The 26,771-nt window shown below is 37.8% G+C and overlaps 1 protein-coding gene and 1 long non-coding RNA gene across 2 annotated transcripts in view; one reads left to right on the forward strand and one right to left on the reverse strand.

Moving 5' to 3' along the window:
* GABBR2 (gamma-aminobutyric acid type B receptor subunit 2) overlaps nucleotides 1-26,771 on the forward strand; it is a 737,774-nt gene that overhangs the window by 493,103 nt on the left and 217,900 nt on the right. Inside the window, exon 4 of the mRNA XM_056806338.1 lies at nucleotides 14,985-15,086. Within this exon, the coding sequence (XP_056662316.1) occupies nucleotides 14,985-15,086 (102 nt within the window). The remainder of the gene's footprint in view (nucleotides 1-14,984; nucleotides 15,087-26,771) is intronic.
* LOC103103313 (uncharacterized) overlaps nucleotides 14,781-26,771 on the reverse strand; it is a 42,787-nt gene continuing 30,796 nt past the window's right edge. The window contains exons 3-4 of the long non-coding RNA XR_469966.2: nucleotides 25,297-25,397; nucleotides 14,781-15,061 (exon numbers count right to left, since the gene is read on the reverse strand). This is a non-coding gene — a long non-coding RNA (uncharacterized LOC103103313). The remainder of the gene's footprint in view (nucleotides 15,062-25,296; nucleotides 25,398-26,771) is intronic.

Here is a 26,771-nt window from a genome sequence, read left to right on the forward strand (position 1 = left end):
AATCATAGAATGTAAGCTTCAGGAGGGTAAGAACTAGTATTGTGTTTGTCTTTATATCACCAGGTTGCAACATAGTGATCTATGTGAACCACTTTACCTAAATAATATGCAATGTATTTGGATCCACTGGCCATTTTGATTCTTTTAAGATTGTAGCATTCTGAGCTTCATAATTATCTAGCATTGATGGGAGAGCATTTATTTGGGATTTTGTGTCAGGGAACAGCTTAGGATCATTAAAAGAACTTTGAAGTTTTCCAAATACAATCCATATATTTGCATTCCTCAATGATAGGCCTGATTCATTGTCCATCTATGGTGCCCATCATAGATGTATGTGCTACAGAGGGTAGAATATTGGATTTGTAGTCAGGAAAATCCAAGTTTGAATCCTATCTCGGACACCTACCAACTGTATAAACCTGGGTAAATTTCTTAACTTTTTCCCTCCTAAGTTTGCTCATCTATAAAATGATACCTACCTCCTAGAATTGTTGTGAGAATCAAATGATTCTCTGCAAACCACTTACTTTTGTATAAATTTTCAGAGATCTTAATATGAGAACTATAGCGATATAAATGATAGCTACCACTATCATTTTCATTATTTTGAAATACAACCTCCCCAAGATGGCAGTTAATATAGTATGGGTCATACATGTAATGTCATATAATACATATTTCCATGTCTGTCATATTGTAAAAGAAAACACATATCACTTAGAACAGAGAAGTGAAGAATGGTATGCTTCAATCTGCATTCAGACTCTATTCAGTTCCTTCTATGGTGGTAGAGAGTCTTTTTCATCATAAGACCCTTGAAGTTGTTTGGTATCCTTGCATTGATGTTAATAGTAAACTCATTCACATTTAATCACGCAATACCATTACTGTGTACAACTCTCCTGGTTCTGCTCACTTCACTTTGCCTCACTTCATTTAAGATTTTCCAGGTTCTTTTTCGATTATCTTGTTTGTCATTTCTTATGGCACAATAGTATTCCATTACCATCCTATTCCACAGCTTGTTCAGTAATTCCCTAATTGATGAATAAAGCTTGTTTCTAATTCATTGCCACCACAGAAAAAAGAGCTGTTATAAATATTTTTGTAGTGACCTCAGCAAGACAGTCTATGATAAACCCAAAGATCCTAGCTTTGGGGACAAAATCCACTATTTGACAAAAACTACTGGGAAAATTGGAAAATAGTATGGGAAAGATTAGGTTTACATCAACATCTACACCAGGCTACACCAAGATAAGTTCAAAATGGGTGAATGACTTGACTGTAAAGAAGGAAACTATAAGTAAATTAGGTGAACACAGAATAGTATACTTGTCAGATCTTTGGGAAAGGAAAGATTTTAAGACCAATTTGAAAAAATTACAAAATGTAAAATTAATAATTTTGATTACATTAAATTAAAAAGGGTTTGTACCTTTACAATGCAACCAAACCAATGCAAACAAAATTAGAAAGGAAGCAACAAATTGGGGAAAATATTTATAACAAAAAACTCTAACAAATGTCTAATTACTCAAATATATAAGGAGCTAAATCAATTGTACAAAATATCAAGCCGTTTCCCAATTGATAAATGGGCAAGGGACATGAATAGGCAATTTTCAGATAAAGAAATCAAAATTATCAATAAGCACATGAAAAAGTATTCTAAATCTCTTATAATCAGAGAGATGCAAATCAAAACAGCTCTGAGGTACCACCTTACACCTAGCAGATTGGCTAACATGACAGCAAAAGAAAGTAATAAATGTGGATGTGGATGTGGCAAAATTGGGGAATTAATGCATTGCTGGTGGAGTTGTGAATAGATCCAACCATTCTGGATGGCAATTTGGAACTATGCCCAAAGGGCTTTAAAAGAATGCCTGCCCGTACCATACTATATATATATATATATATATATATATATATATATATATATACACACACCATGCCATACCACTGTGCTGGGTTTATACCTCAAAGAGATGATAGGGAAGAAGACTTGTACACAAATATTTATAGCCACGATCTTTGTGGTATTTCCAAAAAAATGGAAAATGAGAGGATGCCCTTCAATAGGAGGATGACTAAACAAATTGTGGTATCTGTTGGTGATGGAATACTACTGTGCTAAAAGGAATAATGAACTGGAGGAATTCCATGTGAACTGGAAAGACCTCCAGGAATGGATGCAGAGTGAGAGGAGCAGAACTAGGAGAACATTATATGCAGCGACTGATACACTGAGGTACAATCGAATATAATTCTGAGAGACTTGTGAGAAAGAACACTATCCACATTCAGAGGAAGAACTGTGGGAATAGAAACACTGAAGAAAAACAATTGCTTGATCACATAGGTTGATGGGGATATGACTGGGGATGTAGACTCTAAATGATCACCCTAGTGCAATTATCAATATGGAAATAGTTCTTGATCAGTGACACAAGTAAAACCCAGTGGAATTGTATGTCAGCTACAGTGGGGGGAGGGGAGAGAGGAGGGGAGGGAAAGAACATGTAACCATGGAAAAATATTCTAAATTAATTAATTAAATAATTAGATTTTTCTGGGTCAGAAATAAATAAATGAGTGTTTTTGTACAAAAAGGTCTTTTCTCCCTATCTCTGATCTCTTTGGGGTACAGACCTAGTGGTAACATTGCTGGGTCAAAAGGTATGCATAATTTTATGGCTTTTGGGGCCTAGTTCCAAATTGTTCTCCAGAATGGTTGTATCAGCTCACAGCTCCACCAACAGTGTATTTATTAGTGCTCCAATCTTCCCACATCCCCTCCAATATTTATAACTTTCCTTTACTGTCATTTTAATCAATCTGATAGGTGTAAGGTGGTACCTCAGAGTTACTTTAATTTAATTTAATTTAATCTCTGATTATTAGTGATTAGGAGGAGCATTTTTCATTAGAATAAATATAGTTTAAATTTCTTCACTTGAGAATTGCATATTTATATCCTTTAACCATTTGTCAACTTGGGAATGTTTTGTATTCTTATGAATTTTACTCCATTCTCTATATATTTGAGAAATGAGGCCTTTGTCAGAAATACTTGTTATAAAAAATTTTCTTCCCACTTTTTGTTTCCCTTCTAATTTTGGTTGCATTGGTTTTGTTTGTGCAAGACATTATTAATTTAATGTAATAAAAGATAGATATTTTATATCTTGTAATGTTCTCTATAGCTTATTTGAGCATAAATTCTTTCCTCATCCATAGATTTGACAAGTAAGCTATTCCATGCTCTTCTAATTTGTTTATGGTATCAGCCCTTATTTCTAATCATATATCCATTGTGATTTAGTTTGGTATATGGCATTGAGGCTTTCCAGTTTTCCCAGAAGTTTTTGTTAAATAGTGAGTTCTTCCAAAAGCGTGGATCTTTGGCTTTGTCTAATATCAGATGACTATGGTCATTGACTACCATGTGTTGAGTGCCTAATCTATTTTATTGATCTTGTTTTGATGGTAGATGCTTTAAAATACATTTTGAAATCAAATAAAGCTAAGCCACCTTTCTTTATATTTTTTTTTCATTAATTCCTTTGACATTCTTGCCTTTTCCTTCTTCCAAATGAATGTTATTATTTTTTTCTAGCTCTATGAAATAACTTTTTCATTGTTCAATTGATATGGCACTGGTTAGGTAAATTAATTTAGGTAGAATTGTCATTTTATGATATTGACTTGGCTTATCTATGAGCAATTTGTGTATTTTTTAATTGTTTGGCTATGACTTTATTTGTGTGAAAAGCATTTTATAGTTGTGATCATAGAGTTCTTGAGTTTGTCTTGGCACATGGACAGACTCCTAGGTATTTTATATTGTCTACAGTTATTTTAAGTGGGGTTTCTCTTTATAACTCTTGTTCTTGACTTTACTGAGAGTACAGAGAAGAGCAAATTATTTATGTGGGTTTATTTTATATACTCCAGCTTTGCCAAAGTTGTTCATTGTTTCAATAAGCTTTTTAGTAGATTCTCTAAATATACCATCATATCATCCACAAAGACTATTTCCTCATTGCCTAGTCTAATTCCTTCCTTTTATTCTTCTCATTACTTTAGCTAGCATTTCTAGTACAATATTGATTAGTATTGGTAATAATGGGCATCTTTAATTCACCCCTGATCTTCTTGGGAAGACTTCTAGTTTGTCTCCATTACATATATGCTTGCTGATGGCTTTAGATAGATGTTATTTATCATTACAAAGGGAGTTCTTAACATAAGGATCCAGGAATTTCTTTTTAAAAATATTTTAGTGACTGTCTCAATATAATTGGTTTCCTTTGTCATTTAGTGGCTTTTATTTTATGCATTAAAATTTTATTCTGAGAAAGGATTCCTATGCTTCACCAAATTGTGGAGGGAAAGGGATCCATCACACATAGACACACATGAAGAACTCCTGGTTTATAAGTAGCTAAGAAAGGAGCTGATACCAAAAAAAAAATGGAAAATGGAATCATAGGAGATGTGGAGGGGAGGGGGAAATCTTGGACTCAAGCTCCAAGGGATTATGACTTGCCTATAGTGAGATAAGTATAATGTGAGATCAAATGCAACCCAAAGTTTCCTGATTCTCAAGTTTAATATTCTTTCCATTGTGTGATACTACTAGTATATACCTCTAGCATATTTCTTTTTAATTAATGCTTTTCCATTCTTACATCCCATTCATTTCTGGATCTATTTGTTGCACTTTTTTTTTTCACACAGGTATGCAATTTAGATAAACTGAGTCTTAAATCTCTAGGCTGTAAGAAAGTTAAGTTTTATTGAAAGAGGGACAGTCCATCAATAAATCCAGACTCCCGGTCTAGACCAGAAGACCCCAACTATAGTTTGAGGACCTCTTTTTATCCCCAAAGAATCAAACAAGTTTTTATAACAATGCAAAAAATAGTACAAGAAAATAGTCATGCCCTTCTAAGAATAGAGATACTTACAAGCAATGTTCATTGTTTAGGTCAACTAAGAAGCACCCCTTATTGGTAAAAGAAATCATTTGACCATGACTTGAGTCACTTGATAGATATAGGGGGGAGAAGATGTACCTGGGGTGATGATGCATAAGATAAGAAAGCATGGTGATAGATAGTGTGGGTGATGTTAGGCAGTGCCTGTTCCTGAACCCAGGGTCAGGCATTGTGATATATAAGATAAAAGTGGGTGGGGTTGAATGGTACCTGGCCAGGCATGGTGATGTATAGTGGATCACAAGTTCAAGACCATAATTGAGCAACTTTGAAGGGTGGGGCATACACTAAGGCAGTAATTTACTTAGTTGAAAACCTTAATACTTACCCTGAAATAATCACAACCCTAATAATAGTATCACTTATTGATATCATTGATTACCTTATCACGATTATAATTAACTCAAAATTTATTGCTAACATTCAAATCTAATCCTTAACATAAGGGGTAGGGGTGTTTTCTTACTCACATATTCTTCCATCCTTTTCTACCCAGTAAGACATCCCTTATAATGAATTTTAAAAGAAACAGAAAATAGTAGTTCATCAAAACCTGCTAACATATCAAATATGTTTGACATGCAATACTTATTTTTAGTCATTAAATATATCATGTTTCCTGATTGCTCTTGTTTTAGTCTACTTCATTTATATGATGAATTTTTCATAGCCACAATTTCTTATTGTGCAGTAATACTCTATTATTACATTCATGAACCACAATTTATTTATTTATTCTATAAACAATGGGAACCTACTTTGTTTCTAATTCTTTCCTACCACAAAAAAAAAATTGCTTCTGCCAATTTTGAAACATAAATATAGATACATGACCTTTATTTCTTTATGCCTAGCATGTCAAGGGGCATGATCATTTTAGTCAATTTTTTTTTGCAAAATTCAGAATCACTTTCCAGAAAAGTTAGATCATTTCACAGCTTCAGCAATAAACTAGTGTGCCTTTCTTTTGACAACCCCTCCAACATCAACTAGTTTTATGTTATTTCATCCTTGACAGCTTGCTGAATGTGAAATATAGCCTTGGAGTTATATTGGCATATATTTCTTTTACTGTTGATTTAGGGCTGCTTCTTCATACTTTACAACTGTTTTAAGAACTGTTTGTTCTTATTTTTAACCAGGTGGGTTTGGGTCATAATTCCCTATATGCTTTAGAAATCAAACCCTTATAAGTGATACTTAATTCAAAGATTTTTTTCCAATTAATAGTTTTCCTTTTTAGCATTGCATGACTTTGTTAATGAAAAAGCTTTTCAATTTCTTGTAATCAAAATTACCTGTTTTATTTTTCATCTTCTCAGACCCTTATTCAGCTAAGAATTTTCCTACAAGCCAAAGTTGTGAAAGATGAGATTTTCCTCTTATTTTTCTCTCTCATACTCACTAAAATATGACATATATAAATACAAGATATGCATATATACATGTTTTATATGCTCACCTACTTGCAAACATCCATATTCACACATCTATACTGCATTTAAAACCATGAAAATGCTATCTGCCATTTTTTGAACCAGAATTATATTCTACAAAAAAATATTTTTTCCTTCCACATCCCAAACTGTTTCAGAAATTGATTGTTTCTTGTTAAGATCATAGATTTCAAACTAGATGGAAATTTAGAGGTCATCTAGCCCAATTCTGAATTTACAGAAGAAGAAACTGAGGTTAAGTGACATGTTCAAGATCAAACAAGTATTAGGTATCCCAGTGTAGGATTCAAGCTAAAGACCTCTGACCCTAAACTATAGCATTCTTTCTATTGAACCATGTCCTATGTCTTAGCAAAATTATTTGCCCCTTATTGGAGAGCCAAAATTTCAACTTGAATTTCTGCATATACACTTCCTAAAATGATACATGCAGAAATTCACACTGATGAACATACCCTCACAAAAATACATTAACAATACATGTATATTAGAAATTCTGTTTGATGGTGGATCTTTCTCTTTGAGATCAGAATTTTGAATTTGAATTCCAAAAAACCTAGACTCTTCCTTCTAGAAAATACCCAGAGAAATGTTAATGGAGCCAAGCATATCACTTTCAATAGAGAGACAGATGGCTTTGCCTCCTACTTTTCTGAGAAGATAGTGGCCATCTGGCAGGAGATTCCTGATCTACCCTCTTCACTTCAATGGTGTTTTCATCCTTTCCCCAAGTCAGTAGAGAAAAATTTCCACTTTGTGGAATATTGATTCCTAAAGCAATTCCTATTTTCATGTCAAAAAGTCCTTGCTGTCTTGGTCATCCCTTGCTTCTGTAGTGCAAGCTCTTTCTCTCCTGGGTTCATCCTGTCCTCCTTCAAGCTCACTTCATTTCTCTTCCCTTTGGAAGTACCCTTAACTCTTTATTTAACTGTCCCCCTATTTCTCCTCTTTCCACTGCCAAACTTCTCAAATGCTACATGTCAGCCATCTTCATTTACTCATTACTCATTTCTCCTTTGATGCCATATATTATAGCTTCCTTCTCAATACTTCTACTAAAACTTCTCTCTTGAGTTCTAATGAATCTCACTTAGGAGACTCAGCAGTGTTCTGAGGCTTAATAGAATCAGTAAAATGTCATGCACAAGCAGAAACATCTGGCAGGCATCACCACCTGTGGGGAATCTCTCTTCCATTTGAACTCTGTACTAAACATCCTCCATGACAGTGGAAAACACCTTTGCATAGAAACATCTTTATTTTATGCCTCGATTGATATTAATCATCAGAGGATCTTCAAACAAAGTTTTCTTTGTTAAATCTTTGCATACTTGATAAAGGCAGCACTTTGTTCCACCAAATCAAATGCTTTTTTTTTTAGGGTCAACCAAAATAAACATTATACTGCTCCTGTGCTCTCTGCAGCTTTCAGTTCTAAGTGCAAAGCATATCATTTGAGGTAGCCTATTCACTTCTCCTATCTTTTTTTAAGCTCTTACCTTTTATTTCAAAATTGGTATTCTAAGTATCAGTTCCAAGACAGAAAAGTGGTAAGAGTTAGGCAATTGGGGTTAAGTGATTTGCCCAGAGTTTCACAGCTAGGACATCTTTGAGCTCAAATCTGAACCCAAGACCTCCTGCTTCCAGACCTGGCACTCTATTCACTGAGCCAGCTAGCTGGCCTCTCTTCTTATATCTTTAACATGTGTGCCCTTAGTGCTTACATGTCATTCCTGTAAAATATTTGTGACTTGTAGATGGGAAAAGTAGCCATATGAATCTCTAGTTCCTGATATTTTCTTAGGGTTTGGGGGAGTAATAATAAAGTTGGGGAATTTTTCCACACCTTTGGTGATCTCTCTATCAGATACCATAAGAATCAATTCTTCAGTGACTTTGAAATTGTGTTCCTACAAAAATCGACCTTCTCTTAGTATAGTAACCTATACTCTGAGTCCAGTCTTCCAATTTATATTTTCTTCAATGCCTGTTCCATTTCCTCATGCAGCACATCTTGGACTGTGTTGTTAAAGTACTAATATGGTGGCATTACTACTATACTTGATGTTGAAAATAATTTATTATCAAAATTTCAGCACATATTTTCCATTTCTCACCTGTTTGGTTTTCTCCTTAAACATGCTCCCCTATCACTCAGTTATTTCCCACTTGTTAAACTATAACTGTAGCCCCTATAAGCTCTGGGGGATCTTTGCTGAGGTTTCTCTGGTGAATAGAGTCCATGAGTAAGGTAGAGTTGAGGTGAATGATGCAAAACACTAGGGTGGGTTTGAATGATTTGTTGGTAGTCAAATACAGCCTAAGAGATTATGAATAGATGCAGTCAAGGGGAGAGTCATATATGATCTCTCTTGCTTTGAGCATCCCAATCCCAATGCCGGGCAGTAGCCTGGATAAATGATGGGATTTGCTCTCCAGTTGAAGGCACAGAGCCATTGGGGTCTCCTGTTAACATAAGATTTTCAGCCTGACATTTTGGACATTTTTTGCCTTACCAGTGGGTCAATAAGGTCAAGGAGTGAAAACAGTGAAAAAGGAGAATTCCTAAAAATCTATTGGGATGAAGAAGGTGAAATTAAAACTATGTTGTATTAGCAAGTTGACTAAAGAGTTTCGGCATCCAGTTCTACCTAGAACCAGGTACAGTTTACGCTTAGTTATCAGAGTTGTATAATAGGAGTCAGTCCTAGGAGAGGATGCCAATAGCCTCCTCTGGCTGCTCACCTTACAGTTCTAAATTCTGTAATTTTATATTCTGAGGTCCTTCCTAGCTTTGACATGTTTTTGTTGTAGTTGTTGTTCAGAGTGCTTCTCCAGTTCTTACATTCCATTCTAAAAGGAACTAAGCCTGTTTACAAATTCAGTGTAATAAACACTTAATTATTAAGAGCACACTGGCTAGAAGGGGAGTTAATTGTTGCAATGGGGCATGGCTGATTAGATCTCAGGAGAGTAGGGTGGTAAGGAGGGGACACTCCCTAAACCAACCCCTGAGAGAGGAGATAGGCAGTTGTAGGAAAGATTCAGGGAGAAAGGACAGAAGAGAAAGAATCTAGCACTCATTGTTCCTGTCTACCCTTCACAGAGACACCCAGAGGTGTTTGAAGTGGTTTGCAAGAGACACTGTTTAGAACCAAAGGTTACAAAGACCAAAAACAAAAACTTAAACAGTCCCTACCCTGAAGTTCACGTTCTTTAAAAGTCTGTGTGCTTGTTTATATGTAACTTAAGAGTTTCTCCTTTCATATAGGATAAGTATATGTCCCTACCATAGTCAGAGAAGGCAGATTTTTCCTACAACATAAAGTCCAAACTCCATGATGTGACTTTCAAGAGAATCTTCAGTGTACTCACTTGGGGTCCCAGCTGGGTAATTTCACTAACAGGATTGGCTGCCATGTTTATGGCTATGATTTGTCTTTAGGTACAAAGGCTGGCATGTATAACCAGGAGACCAGAAACCATAGAATTACTACTAGGAAGCAAAAGAGGAAAAATACCTGATATTCTTACTGGAGTCAAAAATGGACTGATAGCACATATTTTAAAGGAGGCAATGTGATTATCCACAATCTAAGGAGTCAGGCGACATCATTTTCAATTCAATTACCATGCATTAAGCAGCTACTATTTGTAAGGGTGCTATGCTGAGAATGAAAAAAAAAACAATCCTAACCCCAGGAAACTTGCAATTTAATAAGAAATTTAGGTTTTGCTATACTAGACGCTCTGCTATTTACTAGTCCTATAAACCTTGGGCAAATTGCTAAACCTCTCAGCTCTTCAGTTTCCTTATATGTGAAATATGAATGAAAATACCCACTTTGCTTGTAATTGTATCAAATTAGGTAAAAAAAAATGGAAAGTTCTTTATAAACTACAAAGCCTAACAGAAATATTAAATATTATTATAATTAACCATCACAATTTGTTTCCCCTATCTCTGCCTCACATTTTAATTCTAAAATCAAGGATAGAATGTGAAATGGCATAAAATTATTCATACTTATGGGTCTTGGCCCCTCACCAACTCAAGACTATTTTAATTGAACTTTAATATTCCTTCCACTAATTACTAAAGAAAAACAGTATACTCAGACTCATACAAAAATCATGAGTAAAATTGACTGGGATCAAGTTTTAACATTTCTCCCTTCCTTCATCAAACCATATATTCTTGAAAAATATTGTTTCAAAAAAAAAAAACTAGAAGCAAAATAAAGTAGGTACCTATCAATTGAAGAATGGATAAACAAATATGCAGTTAAGGGAATATTAGTGGGCTATAAGAAAAGACAAATATAAAGAATCAGAAAAAACTGGGAAGACTTATATGAACTGATGCAAAGTGAAGTGAGTAGAACCAGCACACTGTACACAGAAACAGCAATGTTGTAAGAATGCTCAACTGTGAAAGACTCAGTTGCTCTGATCAAGACAATGAATGATCCAAGATAATTCCAAAAGACCTATGATGAAAGGTGCTGTCTACTGCTAGAGAGAGAACTGGTGCAGATTGAAGTATATTTTTGACTTTTGTTATTGTTCTTGTTTTTGCATGTTTTCTTTTGCAATATAGTTAATATGGAAATATGTTTTGCATGACTTAACACATATAATTGATATTACATTGCTTGCCTTCTCAAAAAGAAATGGAAGGACAGGAGGGAGAGAATTTGGAACTCAAAAAAATTTTAAATGTTTTTTAAATGCACATATAATTGAATGGACACATTTGACAAAATAAATAAAACTATCTATTTAAATTGCTCAGAGAAATACCAAAAAACTTCTATAAGTTGATACAAGTAAACTAACCAGAATCAGGAAAACAGTATACACAATGATTATGACAGTGTAAATGAGAGACCAGAGAGAGAGGGAGGGGAGGGAGGGAGGGAGGGAGAAGAAAAGAAAAAAGCTAAATGCTGATCAATCAAGGATAAAATCTGTCCCCAAAAAAAGAGATGAAGGGGTAGCTATGTGGATTGAGAGCCAGGCCCAGAGATGGGAGGTCCTGAGTTCAAATCTGGCCTCAAATACTTCCTAGATGTATGACTCCAGGCTAATTCCTATAGTCTTGCCCTTACCACTCCTATCTTGGAACCAATACACACAGAATTGATTCTAAGATGGAAGATAAGGATTTTTAAAAGATGAGAAAGATACTTTTTTTTCAGAAGTAGAGAACTATATTTGTGGGAGGAGAAGTTAGATGGTGTAGTTGATAGAGCTCCGGACCTCGAGTCAGGAAGTCCTGAATTCAAATCCAGCCTCAGACACTTGCTAGCTGTGTGACCCTGCAGTTTCCTCATATGGGAAAAGGAGCTGGAGAAGGAAATGGCAAACCACTCCAGTTTCTTTGCCAAGAAAACCCCAAATGGGGTCACAAAAACATCCAAGTGAACAATAAATATTTGTGGAACATTGTATATGCATTCATTCTATTGATGTTGGCTAATTTTTTCTAAACTGTTTCTTTTCCCTCCCTTTTATTGTTTGTTACAAAAATGCTTGCTATGTAAAAGGAGGGAGCAGAATAGATTTAAAAATAAAAGTGATGTAAAAACAAAATATATAAAGTACATTTTGAAAAAAGAAAGACTTTAAGAGAATTTCAATCAATATTTGTCTGTATATTTATGAGAGAGAAACAAATAAAGGAGGAAGAATCAGTCATTCAGCCAACAAATATTTATGAAGTGCTTACTAGTGCCAGGCACTGTACTAAGCACCTGTTACAAATGGAAGCAAAAGATGGTCCCTGCCCTCAAGGATCTTATCACTCTTAGTTTGTTGTTGTTCAGTCATGTCAGATTCCTTATGATCCCTTTTGGAGTTTTCTTGGCAAATTTATTTGAGTGGTTTGGCATTTCCTTCTCTGGCTCATTTTCCAGATGAGGAAACTGAGGCAAACAGGGTTAAGTGACTTGCCCTGGGTCACACAGCAAGTAAGTGCCTAAAGCTGGATTTGAACTAGGGAATATGAGCCTTCCTAACCCTAGACTGGACACTCTATCCACTGTACCACCTAGCTACCCATGGTTCTTGATAGGAAAAGACAAAAAAAGAAGTTTCCAGAGTGAGAAATATATTTGGTCCAAAATGGGGGAGAGCAGGAAGGTAGGTTGGAACTACAGGTATGGAGACATACAAGGAGGTCTGGAAAAAGAAGACAAAGCCTACTCTCTCCTCTCTCCTTGTACTTTCATTTATCTATTGTACAAACATTTATTAAGCCCCTGTTGTGTGTTGATGACTTTACTAGGCAACTGGAGAAAATGCTTATAGTCTCCAATGGCGAGGGTGGGGGGGAATAATGGTCTACTTTTATATAGAGCTTTAAAGTGTATAAAGTACTTCATCCTTGTTCCTTCTGTGAAAACTTCTGTTTAAAAAAAAAAGTGTCGCTCCCTGTATTTTCTTCAGATCATAGTTGTTTCAGTGCAGGAAATAATAACAAAAAAGAGGAAGGGGGTAAAAAAGAATTAAGTCCTGAACAGCAGGAAGGAAAATAGTGAGGCAGGTTGAGATCTCAGACTCATTGTCTACTGAGTAATCTCTTCTCCCAGAAACCCTTCACCCCTCCCTACTTCATTCTCACCCTCATTTATAATCTGGATATGAAAGTTAAGCTCTAGCTCCCTCCAGAGTTCCTCTGGAATATTTGGAGTTCCCCACACTGAGCTCCTTTGCCTCTACCTTTGATCCAATCACTGGGTCAAGTTTGTCACTAAACAAAGGATGAGGAAAACCCAACAAAAGCAGGGGAAAACTCCCCAAAAATAGCTGTGCAGAGTTAAGGTGTACATGGAGCACTCTAGAAGCTCATCATGAGATTTCCCCTAATTAGCCTTAGTTATTCTCTCTCCCCTAAATATGACTCTTCTTTCTCTGGCTTTTAAAACCCTGGCAAAGCAGCTTCCTCCCCTAAGGCCCTTCCTATCCACCTCCCTCACTAACCTCTTTACCACTAGGAAAGTGGTATATAAAATGCTCTTACACACTCTTCTATTTGGTCCTCAGAGGGATACTATGATATAAGCAAGGCATGTATTATTACCACCATCTTGCCCATGAAAAAAACTATGGCCCAGAGAGGTCCATTGATTTGTCTAAGGTCACATAGTTAGTAGTGAGTATTTCCAAGGACTTTGGGTATTTATATAGCACTTTAACTTTGCAAAATACTTTGTTATCTCACTTACTCCCAACAACAATCTATAAAGTGGGAGATATTATTTTCTCTATTTTACATATGGGTAAACTGAGGCAGGTTAAGGTTAAATTACTTAATTCAGGGTCTTGTAGCTATGGTGTATATAATGCAGAATTTGAACTCAGGTCTTCCTCACTCCTGGCACAGTGCTGTCAGGCAGCTAGGTAGCACAGTGGTTAGAACTCTGGACTTGGAGTCAGAAAGACAATTAAATTCCCACATGGCCTCAGCTGAGATCCTGAGCACATTGTATAACCACTTCTACTTCAGGTTCTTCATCCATAAAGTGGGAATAATAATGACACCTACCTTTCAGGGTGGTTGTGAAGATAAAATCAGATAGTATTTGTAAACATTTTATAAACCTTAAAGACTATATAAATGCTCGCTAGCTAGTGGTACCTGTGTTGGTTGGGACACAGCTGTGCCCCAATAATACTGCACTTTATTAAGTTGTTAAATCCCCTAATCTTCACTACTTAGCTACTTTTAGGTCAAGGATTTTCCTATAGACTTCGATCCTATAGTTAGAAAACTAAGTCTAATTCCAATTTAGGATCAAATCTCTGTTGGAAAGCTGTTTCTTCCATGTAGAATTATGGAGTGGAATATAAATAAAATGTTAACTCACATGGGGAATTTATATAGTAGGATACCAATAGAATGTAACCTCCTGGATGGCAGGGGTTGTCCTGATTTTGTATTTGTGTCCCCAGTGCCTAGAACACAGTAAGCACTTAATGCTTATTGGCTCACTGATGCAAGAAATTGTTTTTCTTAAAGTCTTCTCAAATTGTAGTGGAAAATACAAAAGTAAATACAGTAAATACTTTTTTCTACAGACACTTTTAATTTTTAAAAAATATATGCTTTATGAAGATTTATATGTTTTTCTGGAATATCAAAAAATTTAATTCTTACAAAAATTTACACATTTCCTAGATTGTCACTCTCATCTTTGTGAAGGGCATCTTCTGATAACGTACATGAATGATTGCTGCCACTACTCCTCAACAAAGGAAATAAATTGCCATAGACAATAATTAAGCAATTATGCAAAACAAGACCCACTCATTATTGCAAAGGAAGAGAGTAATATATTGTGCTATTCTGTGTCTGTTATAATGAAGAAAAACACTTTTTTCAAGTTGCACATGGAAATTGATGCATTAATCTTCTCGTATATTTGAGTAGTTTCCAAGGGAGATGGTGTGCGCCATCAGCTCTCTTCTCATTGGTTACCAATCTCTATTATCCAACTCTCTCTTTTGCTGACAGGTAAGAAATGATCTCACTGGTGTCCTGTATGGTGAAGGTATTGAAATTTCAGACACGGCAAGTTTCTCCAATGATCCCTGCAATAGTGTCAAAAAACTTAAGGTATGTGAAGTTGTTTTACATCTGACTAAACAGATAATCATCATTTATTTCAATCCTAGTCATAATCAGCCAGGTGATTGTGATCAAAATTACATTTTCTTTAATTTCACTACAGAATAAATTATAGATTTATTTAGGTAGACGATAATGATATGAAGATGATGATAATGATGGTGATGATAATATTTACATTTGAATAATGTTCTTTGGTATATAGAGAGCTTTTACACATATCATTCTATTTGATCCTCACAAGGACACTATGGCTTAGTCAGGAATGGTTTTTATCATCCTCATGTTTCAGATAAAGAAATTAAAGCCCAGAAAAGTAAAATAATTTGTCCAAGGTCACAGAGCTTGTACCCAGTAGTTCTAGAGCAGTAATGGGGGACCTTTTAGAGACCAAGTGACCACACTGCACCCTCACATGGTAAGTGAGCCACCCCCTTATCCCAGACAGGGGAGGGAGGAAGCACTCCTTTGGGCTGCTGGACAGAGTGATGGGTGAAGTGAAAATGTTTTCAGGAGCAGTGGAGAGGGGGAAGGGAACAGACCCCTCCGGCATACATGCTATAGGTTTGCCAACACAATTCTAGGGTCCTCATACTCCTAATAATTTTCTTATTGTTCAATTGTTTCAGTCATATCCCACTCTTTATGACCCAGCTTGGGGTTTTCTTGGTAGCAGTACTAGAGTAATTTACCATTTCTTTCTCCAGCTCATTTTACAGATATGGAAACTGAGGCAAACAGGGTTAAGTGCTTGCCCAAGGTTACACAGCTAGTGTCTGAGGCAAGATTTCAACTCATGAAGATGAATCTTCATGCCTAGATCTAGCACTCTATCCACTGTGATACCTTGTAGCCAAAATCCTAATAATAGCAATTCACATTTCTATCAGGCAGCTAGGTGGCACAGTGAATTTGGCATCTGAATTTTACTGAATGAAGTAGGAGGGTACAACATAATACCTACACTTTAGGAAAATCACTTTAGTGACTGAGAAGGTTGAAGTGAAGGAAGATTTGAGGCAAGGAGACTCACTATCAGGTCATTGCAATAATGAAGGCATGAGATGATGAGGTCCCGCATCAGAATGATGGCAGCATCAGAAAAGAGAAGGGGGTATATTGGAGAGATGTTGCCAAGACAAAATCTATAGGGTTTGGCAATAACTTGGCTATAGAGGGTGAGAGAGAATGAGGAGTCCAGGATGACTCCTAGGAGGTAAGCTTGAGGGAATAGAAGGTTGGTAGAGAGGAAGGGGAGAAAGTTAGTGAGTTCCATTTTGGCCATATTGAGTTTAAGTTGTCTACTGATTATTCAAGATGTCCGAAAGGCAGACAGAGATGTGAGATTGGAAGTTAGCAGAGTTTAGGGTAGGAAAAAATAGATCTGAAAATCATCAGCATAGAAATTATCATTAAATCCGTGGAAGCCAACAAAATCACCAAGTGAAGCTGTAAAAAAGAAGAGGGGAAGGCCATCTTTTTCCTTTGTTTTGTATACAAAACCATAAAGGCATCCAAGTTTGGCTTTTGGGCCATTTTCATTCCTCTGTAGAGCTCTCCTTCATTCAAGCATCTTACTCTCCTGTTCAGCCCTAACCCACAGCCCTCTGCTCTGCTAATAAATCCTGATTTCAGAAAAGGGTCTGATAAAGTATTTGCACCTAAATATATATATATCCCAAAAGCCTTAGTTCCTTTTCAGTTTCAGCTCATTCTAATATGAACCTGGACCAGGAAGTTGATGATGAAAATGGACTAAAAGAGATGGACAGGAGGGATATTTCAAAATTATAATCAACAGGACTCAATAACTGATTGGATATGGGGAGAAAGGAAGAGGAATTTTAGATGGGAAGCATTAAGTGAAGGTGGAGGAAAAGGTGTCAAAGATGAAACCCAAGAATCTTGGAGTAGGACAGTGCTCCAATAGCACTAATAATAATAGCTAGCATTTCTATGGTGCTTTAAGGTTTGCAAAGTGCTTTACAAATGTTAACTCATTTGATTCTCATAACAACTTTGGGATGTGGGTACTTTTAATATCTCCATTTTACAGATGAAAAAATGAATCTCAGAAAAGCTAAGTGACTTGGGATTGTTTTTGAGCCTAGCCCTTCCTGACTCCAGGATCGGGGTCCTGTTCATTGTTCCATCTGGTTAGTAATCCATTAGATATCTGTTAGTATCCATTAGATAGGGTCATAGATTCAGAGTTAGAAGGGTCCTCAGGGGTCTGACAGGTCCAGTTTGAGATGCCCATAGGGTGTTACTACAGAGAGGTCTGACCGACAGTTGGCACCTCAGCACTGGACTTCAGAAGAGTGATCAGAGCTAGAGATGGATATCTGAGAAGCATGTACAGAGACGTGAAAATCTGAAACTATGGGACAAGATAAGAAGTTGCCACTCGATGACAATAATCTGTCGGCTTTTCCTTTAGTTTGGGGCAGCTAGATGGCATCGTGGATATAGCACTAGGTCTGGAATCCCAAAGACTCATCTTCCTGAGTTCAAATCTAGCCTTAGACACATGCTAGATGTGTGACCCAGGGCAAGTCACTTAGCCCTGTCTGCCTCAGTTTCCTCATCTGAAAAATGAATTGGAGAAGGAAGTGGCAAATCACTCTAGTATCTTTGCCAAGAAAATCCCAAATGGGTCCCAAAGAGTCAGACACAACTGAGAAATGACTAAACAATAACCTTTAGTTTCACGATCAGTCAAATGTTGCTCAAACTTGAGCATTCTGACCCTGTAACTCAGAGTGGTCTTTCTGTAGCTCTCCTCATCCATCACCTATTACTCTGCACTTAGGAATGCAATTATAAGTTTCTCCCCAGGCTTCACTCCCTCCCTCTTTACCCATATCTTTTCTTGCTCACTTCCACCTTATGTAAGCCAACACTAGGTCTTACCACTAATGTAATCTCAGACACACACACACACACACTCACACACACCTCTCCTCCTCTTCTCCCCCATCCCCACCCCCAATGCCCATTGTGGTTTGAGTTCCATTACAAGTTCAGCTGAATGAGGGCCTTCAGGCCTGGAGAAGGGCATCTCCAGCTCTGCAAAGGACATATTGGAAGGGGGGGAGGTTTGGAGGGGGAGGCAGGAATAGTGCTGCTAATACCACCTCCCTACTGCGCGCTGTGACTTTCTCCAGGCTTGGTACTTTAAAGAGCTTCCTGCACCACTGGGGCCTAAGCAGACATCTGGGAAATTTAATTTTTAAAGAGTCTCAGTGTGAAATAGAGCCAAGACCCTTTAAACTCCCCTCCATTTCACACTGAGGCTTGTAAAACTTTAAATGCCTCCACACCAGACCCAAGGTTTGCTGCTGCCTCCTATGAACCTATTTAAAGGATCCACTTCCAGGCAGGTGGAGGCTGTTATGCTCCAGACTTTGGGCCTGGCACTGAGGAGGATAGAAAGATAAAGAAAGCTCAGGCCCCAGTCCTCAAGTTCTACCTACAACCTACAATGAAGAGCAGACATTTTTAAAAAGCACTACATTTGTCATCAGATGACCTGAATTCAAATCCCTCAACTCCCCAGGTGACCTTAGAACAAACACTCCCTGGGTCTCAGTTTTCTCATCTTTAAAATGAAAGGATTAGGGGCAGCTGGGTGGTTCAGTGGATTGAGAGCCAGGCCTAGAGATGGAAGGTCCTAGGTTCAAATCTGGCTTCAGACACTTCCCAGCTGTGTGACCCTGGGCAAGTCACTTGACCCCCATTGCCTAGCCCTTACCAGCCAATACACAGTATTGACTCCAAGACAGAAGGTAAAGGTTTTTTTTAAAAATGAAAGGATTAGACATGATAACTTCTGAGGTCTTATATAGCTGGCATTTACAAGCACTTTACAAATGTTATTTTATCCTCATAGCAATCTTAGGAGACAGGTATCATTGCTATTTCCATTTTACAGATGAGAAAACTGAGGCAGAAAGAGGTTAAATGATTTGCCCAGAGTCGCAGAACTAGCAAATGTGTGAGGCAAGATTTGAACTCAGGTCTTATTGATTCAAAGTCCAGTATTCTACCGACCACATCACCTTGAGAAATATTACCAAAGTAGATTTCATAGACCTTGGCAACTAGTGGATACTGAGGTTGAAAGAAAAGGAGGGAAAAGAGACTCTGGGATTAGCAGCAAGGGAGAATATAGATATGTAGTCCTAGAGGGATACCCACGTGAAGATATCTAGTTTGCAGTTGAAAATATAAGGCTGGGGGATGATATCATCTTCCCTATTTTACTGATCAGAAAACTAAAGCACAAAGAAATTATAAACCCATTATCTTGAGAGATGGACTATAAATATAAGTCTTTTTAAAGGCAAACTCATGGACAGGAGGGTCATAATGGGTTTCCAAGAGAAACAAGAACTATGTGGTAAATCTCTAAATTTGAAAGCTAATATTTGAGGAAAATAAGCATGGCCTTCCACAAAATGTCCTCGGGTGCTACTGTCAGAGGGAGGATGAAAGCTGAGCTGAAAGCACCAAGGTTATCTGTCCTTCTAAACACTTCTCTAAAGCATTTTAGGGTTTTACAAAGCACCTCCTCCACCACAGCCCTGCAAGGTAGGTAGTGTTTGTTATCTGCAATTTATAGATGGGGAAATGGGAGTTCAGAAAAAATGAAATGATTTGTACATCATCACATACCAAGAGAGCGGGAGAGCTAGGACTGAAATCCAGGTCTTTAATACGATTCAATAAACATTTATTAAATGCATAGTATATACCTGGTGCTGTCCTAGGTGCTGGAGACAGTCAAAACTGAAAGACTCCAGCCCTTAATGGACTTATCTTCTAGCAAAGGAAAAGCACACATACACCAAAAAGTAGATTGGGGGGGGGGGAAGAGAGAGGGAGAGAGAGAGAGAGAGAAAGACAGACAGACAGACAGACAGACAGACAGAGACAGAGACAGAGGGACAGAGAGACAGAAACAGAGAGTTGGATAGATAGATAGATAGATAGATAGATAGATAGATAGATAGATAGATAGATAGATAGATAGACAGACAGACAGACAGATAGATGATAGATAGATAGATAGATAGATAGATAGATAGATAGATAGATAGATAGATAGATAGATAAAAATAATCAGAAAAGGCCTCTAATAAAGATGGCACTGTGCCTCATATAGAAAATGAAGCTTGGAATTCCAAGAGACCAAAGAGAGAAAGCATTCCAGGCATGAGGGACAGCCTGGGCAAAAGTATAGAAATAGGAAGGAATGTGTAAAAGCATTTATTGCTGTGTGCCATTAACTGATGGACCACAAATTTGTCAGTACGTTGGGGAGTGTCTACCCCAAGCATATGAAGACTTCCCCTGGTGGAATGGGGAGATGAGTATAATTCTTTACAAAGACCATGGAAGCAGTAGACGCAGGCACTGTAGAGCACTTAGAGCTTGGTCAGACATAAAAGATACCAAGATCATCCATGGCATCCTGGGTCATTGCCAGTCATCCTGACTTTTGTTTTGCCTTAAGACTTTGATGACTCTGGAAGAGAGAGTGAAGCTGACAACTTTGTCCAAATCAGCCTCACTTAAAACCAATTCATGAATAAATCAAGACATCACCCCATGATGTCATTGGTCCTCTTTGGAAATGAAGTACAAATAACAATAACTCTGGACCAGGCACTGTGCTAAGGACATTATAAATATAATTTTATTTGATATTCCCAACAACTCTGAAAGGTAGGTGCTGTTATCCTAAATTTACAGTAGTGGTTAAGTGACTTGCCCAGGGTCACAGCTAGTAAGTGTCTGGAGCTGCATTTGAACTCAGGTCTTACTGACTCCAGGCCCAGTGCTCTATCCATTGCCCTTCTCAATGGAGGATGGAAACCACGAATAAGCCAACTGAGTGGAATGTAGAATGTAGAAGAGAGAAGAGCCTAAGGATTGGAACTCAGATTTCAATTCTTCTGAGAACTCCCCTGATGAGGAAATATCTGCTACTAGTGCTGACCTAGTCATTGAAAGTTGCCTAGAGTAGACATACCAAATCAGAGGCCCACTTGTAAGCCATAACACTTCATTCCCAAGCCTGGCTAAACCAGGCTAAAATGTAATTGAGAAATATTGAATAAAATAAATAAAAATGCAATCAAGCATAGATAATATCACATTCTAAAGCTAAGTCAATATATCCCTGGAAGGGATCTTTATGTTCAGATTAATGGCCTCATTTCTATTTGAGCTTGACACCACTGAGCTGGGGAATCAAAAGGTTGCAACTTACCAGGGTGCCATAGCCAGTATGTGTCAGGTAGGGAATACCTGACTAACGGACCAACTGACTACATGACTACCTGACTGCCTAATTATATGACTACCTGGCTAACTGACTGACTGACTACAGGACTCACTGACCAAACTGACTTACCTGACTGACTAACTTTCTGACTGATTGACTGACTGTCTGCCTGCCTACCTGACTGACCATCTGACTGCCTGATTAACTGTATGACTAACTACCTGCCTCTGCCTGCTTACCTGACTTTGTAATTGACTGATGTTCTGCCTGACTGATAGACTGATTGCTTACCTGATCGACCACCTGACTTACTATTTGACTAACTGACTGACTGCATGCCTGACTAATTGAGACTACCTGTCTGACTACTTGTCTGCTTGACTCCTTGTCTGCCTGCCTACCTGACTGATTGTCTGTCTGATTAACTGTATGACTGACTACCTGACTGTCTGACTACCTGATTGACTACCTGACTGAGTGAATGTCTGTCTATCTGATTGCTTGACTAACTGTATGACTACCTGACTATCGAACTATCTGCCTGCCTGCCTGCCTGCCTGGCTATGCCTTGGAAATAGTTTGGCAGCCAGATGGAGGGGGAAGACTGAAAACTGACTCCCAGATCCAGTGCATGTTCCACTCTGTCATGCTGCTTTCCAGTGATTATGATCTTATTTAGTCATAGCAGATATTTTGGGTGACATTGTATAGCATTTTGCATTGAAGTCCTTTGCCTTCCAAATTTGCAAGAGCCCCTCTTTGGTTCTCTATTCACGTGTCCTTTCTTCTGAACTCTCACCTGCATGTGCTGAATGTCACATCTGGTCTGTGTAATTGTTCTTTGGAAATGTAAATAGAACTTGAATCCCTTGCCTGGCTTCACTGATTTACTGAATCCATTCTTCCTTAATCCTCACTGGGGTATTTTAAGTTTAACTTCCCCAAGAGTCACGTGGAAGGAGAGACTCAGGCTCTGGATGACAGCTCACCAAGAAAATCAAAACTGAAGCAGTTTAGAGTCTTTTACCAGTCTTTTGGTTTTACTATTTTCACATTTCAGTTCATTGATGGCTTAGTTGGTGTGCAATTGTATATTTTGTATATACGTGTGTGTGTCTGTAGATGAAATTTGTATATGTACACATGAAAACAAATATATCTTCTAAAGGCTCCCAAGGTACTTCAGTACCGAGCCTGGAGTCAGAAAGACCTGAGTTCAAATCTGTTCTCTGATACTTACTAATTGTGTGACCTGAAAGGTCACTTAGTCTGTCAACTCTTAGACTCTCACTGAGTCTTTCCTCAGCTATAAAATGGGGATAATAGCAATACCTAACTTCCAGGGTTGTTGTAAAGGTCAAATGAAATTATATTTGTTAAACCCTTAGCACACACAGTACCTGACCCATTGTAGGCAGCATAAAAATGCTTATTCTCTCCCCACTCCCTTTTAGCAGCATTCAATATTAGAGGTAAAAGAGGCCTTAGAGATCATCTGATGCAGCCTATAAATTTTGCAGATGAAGAAACTGAGACCGATAAAGGAAAAGTTTCTTGCCCAAGATCAAATAAGAGTAAGTAGTGACAATAATAATAATAGTAATCAGATCTTCAAATTCATTGGTATACGGAATTCTTAATGTGGAACTCCCTATCCCCACATTGCAGATTAGCAGCTGCCCTGAAACTTATGGACGTAGAGAGCTTCTAGGGCCCTATGAGGTCAATTGACTTGCCCAGGGTCAATTGACCAGTAGCTGTCAGATGTAAGGCTTGAAGCAAGATCTTCTGACCTTAAGTTGTTCTTGTTGTTCAGTCATTTCAGTCATGTCCAACTCTTCATGATCACTTTTGGGGTTTTCTTGGCAGAGATACTAGAGTGGTTTGGCATTTCTTTCTCCAGCTCATTTTACATATGGGGAAACTGAGGCAATCAGAATCATGTGAGTTGTCCACAGTTACATACACATAGCTAGTAAGTATCTGAGGCCAGATTTGAACTCAGGAAGATGAATCTTCTTTCTAACTCCAGATCTGGTGCTCTATCCACTGTGCCACCTTGCTGCCCTCTGACTTTGAGACCAGCTTGCTATTCAATATGATATGGTACCTCAAAAATAATAACTCATATTTAAATAGTGAATTCAGGTTTGCATAACACATTATCTCATCTGAGCCTCATAATAGTCCTATGAAATAAATTCTGTTGCTATGTCTATTTACAGCTGAAGAAACTAAGACTCAGAGAGGTTACGTACCTAGGGCCATGCACCTAGTCAGTGTCTTAAATGGGATTCCTAAAAATTCCAAGTTTCAGTCTTCTATACTACACTCTCTTTTCATGATACTGTAAACCTTAAAATTTCTTAGACTTATGAATGTTGGAAATTTCCCCATTGGGAAATTTCATACTTGAAAAAATTTCCTACTAATAGTAAGAACTCTATTGGAATATGAAACCCCTTGGCATGGGAGGATCCTTCTCCTAAGACTACTTTAGGACAGAAACCTTTTGCTAAACAATGGAAAGGGCTTTGACTTTTGCTTAAGCATAGAACAGGAAGTTCTTTGAGTCATGATTGATTTTAGAATTGATACAATAGAGATACTTGGAATGACAGAACCAGGTCTAGGAACTTACAATCTCCACCCTACTCAGAGTAACAGGATTTAGGAAGGACTGCAGCAAAGATCAAGATTTAATTATTTGAGAATATGACCTTCAATAGACATGTGCAAAGGCCATAGACCTCCGGGCGGTCCTGGGTTAAGCTAGAGCCACCATTGGTACAGGGGAGACATCGACAGTGATTGGTAGATGTGAGAACTGAGGGGAGGGAACTTAGATTGTGTTCTTAAAGATAGCGGGGTCTGAGGACAGAGGGGGGGAGTTCCAGAGGTTTTGCTCTGAGAGGTTTTGCTCTGAGAAGTTTTGCTCTGAAGGAGTCTGAGAGGAGAGAGGTCCTGGAGGGAGAGCTCCTGGAGAGGTCTAAGAGGAGGGCTTTCTCTGAAGGAGGCTGGAAGTGGAGGCCCCTGAGACTGTTTCTCCATTTTGGTCACGTGAGTGATAGAGACTGATCTCTTTTCTTTGCCTCAGCTATCTAAGGGCTTGGGCCTTTGGCCCAGCCTAAACAGAGGGGGTATTTAAGCCCTATTCCCTTCTCTCCCCTTTCTCTCTCTCTCTCTCTCTCTCTCTCTCTCTCTCTCTCTCTCTCTCTCTCTCTCTCTCTCTCTCTCTCTCTCTCTCTCTCTCTTTTAAAAACTCCATAAAAGGTTGACTGCTGACTTGAGTTTTCATTTAGGAATTACATAGCTGAATTCCTTGGCGACCTTAAATTAATATATATCAGTCCTTTAAAGTGATTTCCATATCACAATACCATGCTAATAGCAATGGAATCATCACCCTTGTGTTATCAGTTTTTGAGTGAAATGAAGTATATAAAAAATGAAGATGTAAATGAAGATGGCTCCTTTTGGTTTAGGGTTTAGGTTTAGGTTTTGGTTTAGGAGGTCAGAGTTCATTTCTCTGTCAGGGAGCACAACCTGAGATTGGCTAGGGAATCCCAAAGTAGAAGGAGGAGGAAGCTAGGTGATTCAGTGAATAGAGCACTGAACCTGGAGTCAGGAAGACCTGAGTTCAAATCCAACTTCAGGAACTTACTAGCTATATGACGCTGGGCAAGTCATTTACCTTCTGTTTGCCTTAATCCACTGTAAAAGGAAATGGCAAATCACTCCATTACCTTTGCCAAGAAAACTCCATGGGCAGTATGATCCACTGGGTCATGAAGAGTCTGCCACAAGTGAGCAACCTAGTGGAAGGAACATTGGATTGGGAGATAAGCAACCAGGAGCCTACTGCCATTAAATAACTGTATAACCTTGGGCAAGTCACTTACTCACCTTGACCCTTGACTTCCTCCTCTGGAAAATGAGAAAGATTTTGGATTTGATGATCTCTGTGATAACTTCAAGCTCTAGCATTCCATTTGGTTCAAGATCTCCTAAACATGGAAAACAACCATTGTTTTTAAAAATTCTTTTTGGAATGCCCAGGGTGTTTCTTGAACCAACATTAACTTGCAATAATAATGATGAACCTTTTCCCTTATACTCTAGATATGTATAGGGCTAGAGATGGAAACACACACCTTCTTCCCTGTTTGGCTCATAGCTGATCCCCAATTTAATAGGGAATTGCTTAGTTATGACCTCTAGTCCATATGCAATTGCTATCTCTTAGGACAGTCCAAAAAAGTGTTCAGAATCCCTTCATAATGACTAGTGAAGCCCCAAAAGAATGCCCAGAGTTGTATATAGCCCTTTCCCAGCAGAAAATAGATACGCTCCCCTGTTTCCATAGGACAAATGCATGGATCATCCCTCTCCCAGCAATTCTAGTAGAATGCATCTTTATGTGGATTTACAAGAGAAGCAAAGTTTAAACAAAGATTGCTTGTATCATCTTTGTCGGAGATGGGTGCTGACCATTTAGAGTTAATTTCATTTTATTTTAATAGTAATTATTATATAATTCATTATATAATAATAATAATAATTCATTTTATGTCTTGCATTCATACATACTTTATACCTTTGGTTTTCTGATCACCATTTTGTATGTTATTTTAATTACTAATATTAAATTAAATAGTGTTCATTGCTTCAAAATGTTTCTGCCCCTCTTTTATCTCAGAGCAACACCATGCCTCCCAGATGCCTGGACTAGAGTTCTATCAATAGATCCTGAGCCCCAAAAGATTAGACGGCCAGATCAGCTTGGGAATTGCTGTACTATAACTTTTCTAAGTGAAGGGGCTATTTACAATAGTTCAGTAAGAATTGCTATTGACAGCAAAGAAGAGCTAAAAGACACAAAAGAACTTAATGGGGCATTACTGAAATCCCAATGATACGGCGCTGCATAAGATATGATGTATGGTAATGAAAAATGGAAATGGCTTGAAATATTTTATAGCATTACAGTCATGGTGATAACAAAGAAACGCCTCTCTGGGTTCTCCATTAAGACTTTTAAAAATCGTTTTAGAGTCATTTTCTCCCCGGTTTGCTCTACCCAAAGATGATTTTGGAAATTTAGTCCCTTTTTACATTATTAAATTATTTGAACATGTAAAATGACTTCCTACTTAGCACTTTACAACTATGAAGAAATCTAAAATATGTCTGCTAAAAGAGGTTTTCTTTAAACTACCCCCTTCCTAATGCACAAGATAACTTTGGCTCCTATTCAGAAGTTCCGACAAGAGATTTTTTGAAATGATGGATTCTAGTGCTCGTCTGGAAGGCTGGTGTAGCAGCCAGCATATTGGATTGGAAGTTAGAAGGCCTCAAACACTAACTAGCTGTGTGTCCTT

This window comes from Monodelphis domestica, chromosome 7, assembly GCF_027887165.1.
Source record: "Monodelphis domestica isolate mMonDom1 chromosome 7, mMonDom1.pri, whole genome shotgun sequence".
Taxonomy (NCBI): domain Eukaryota; kingdom Metazoa; phylum Chordata; class Mammalia; order Didelphimorphia; family Didelphidae; genus Monodelphis; species Monodelphis domestica.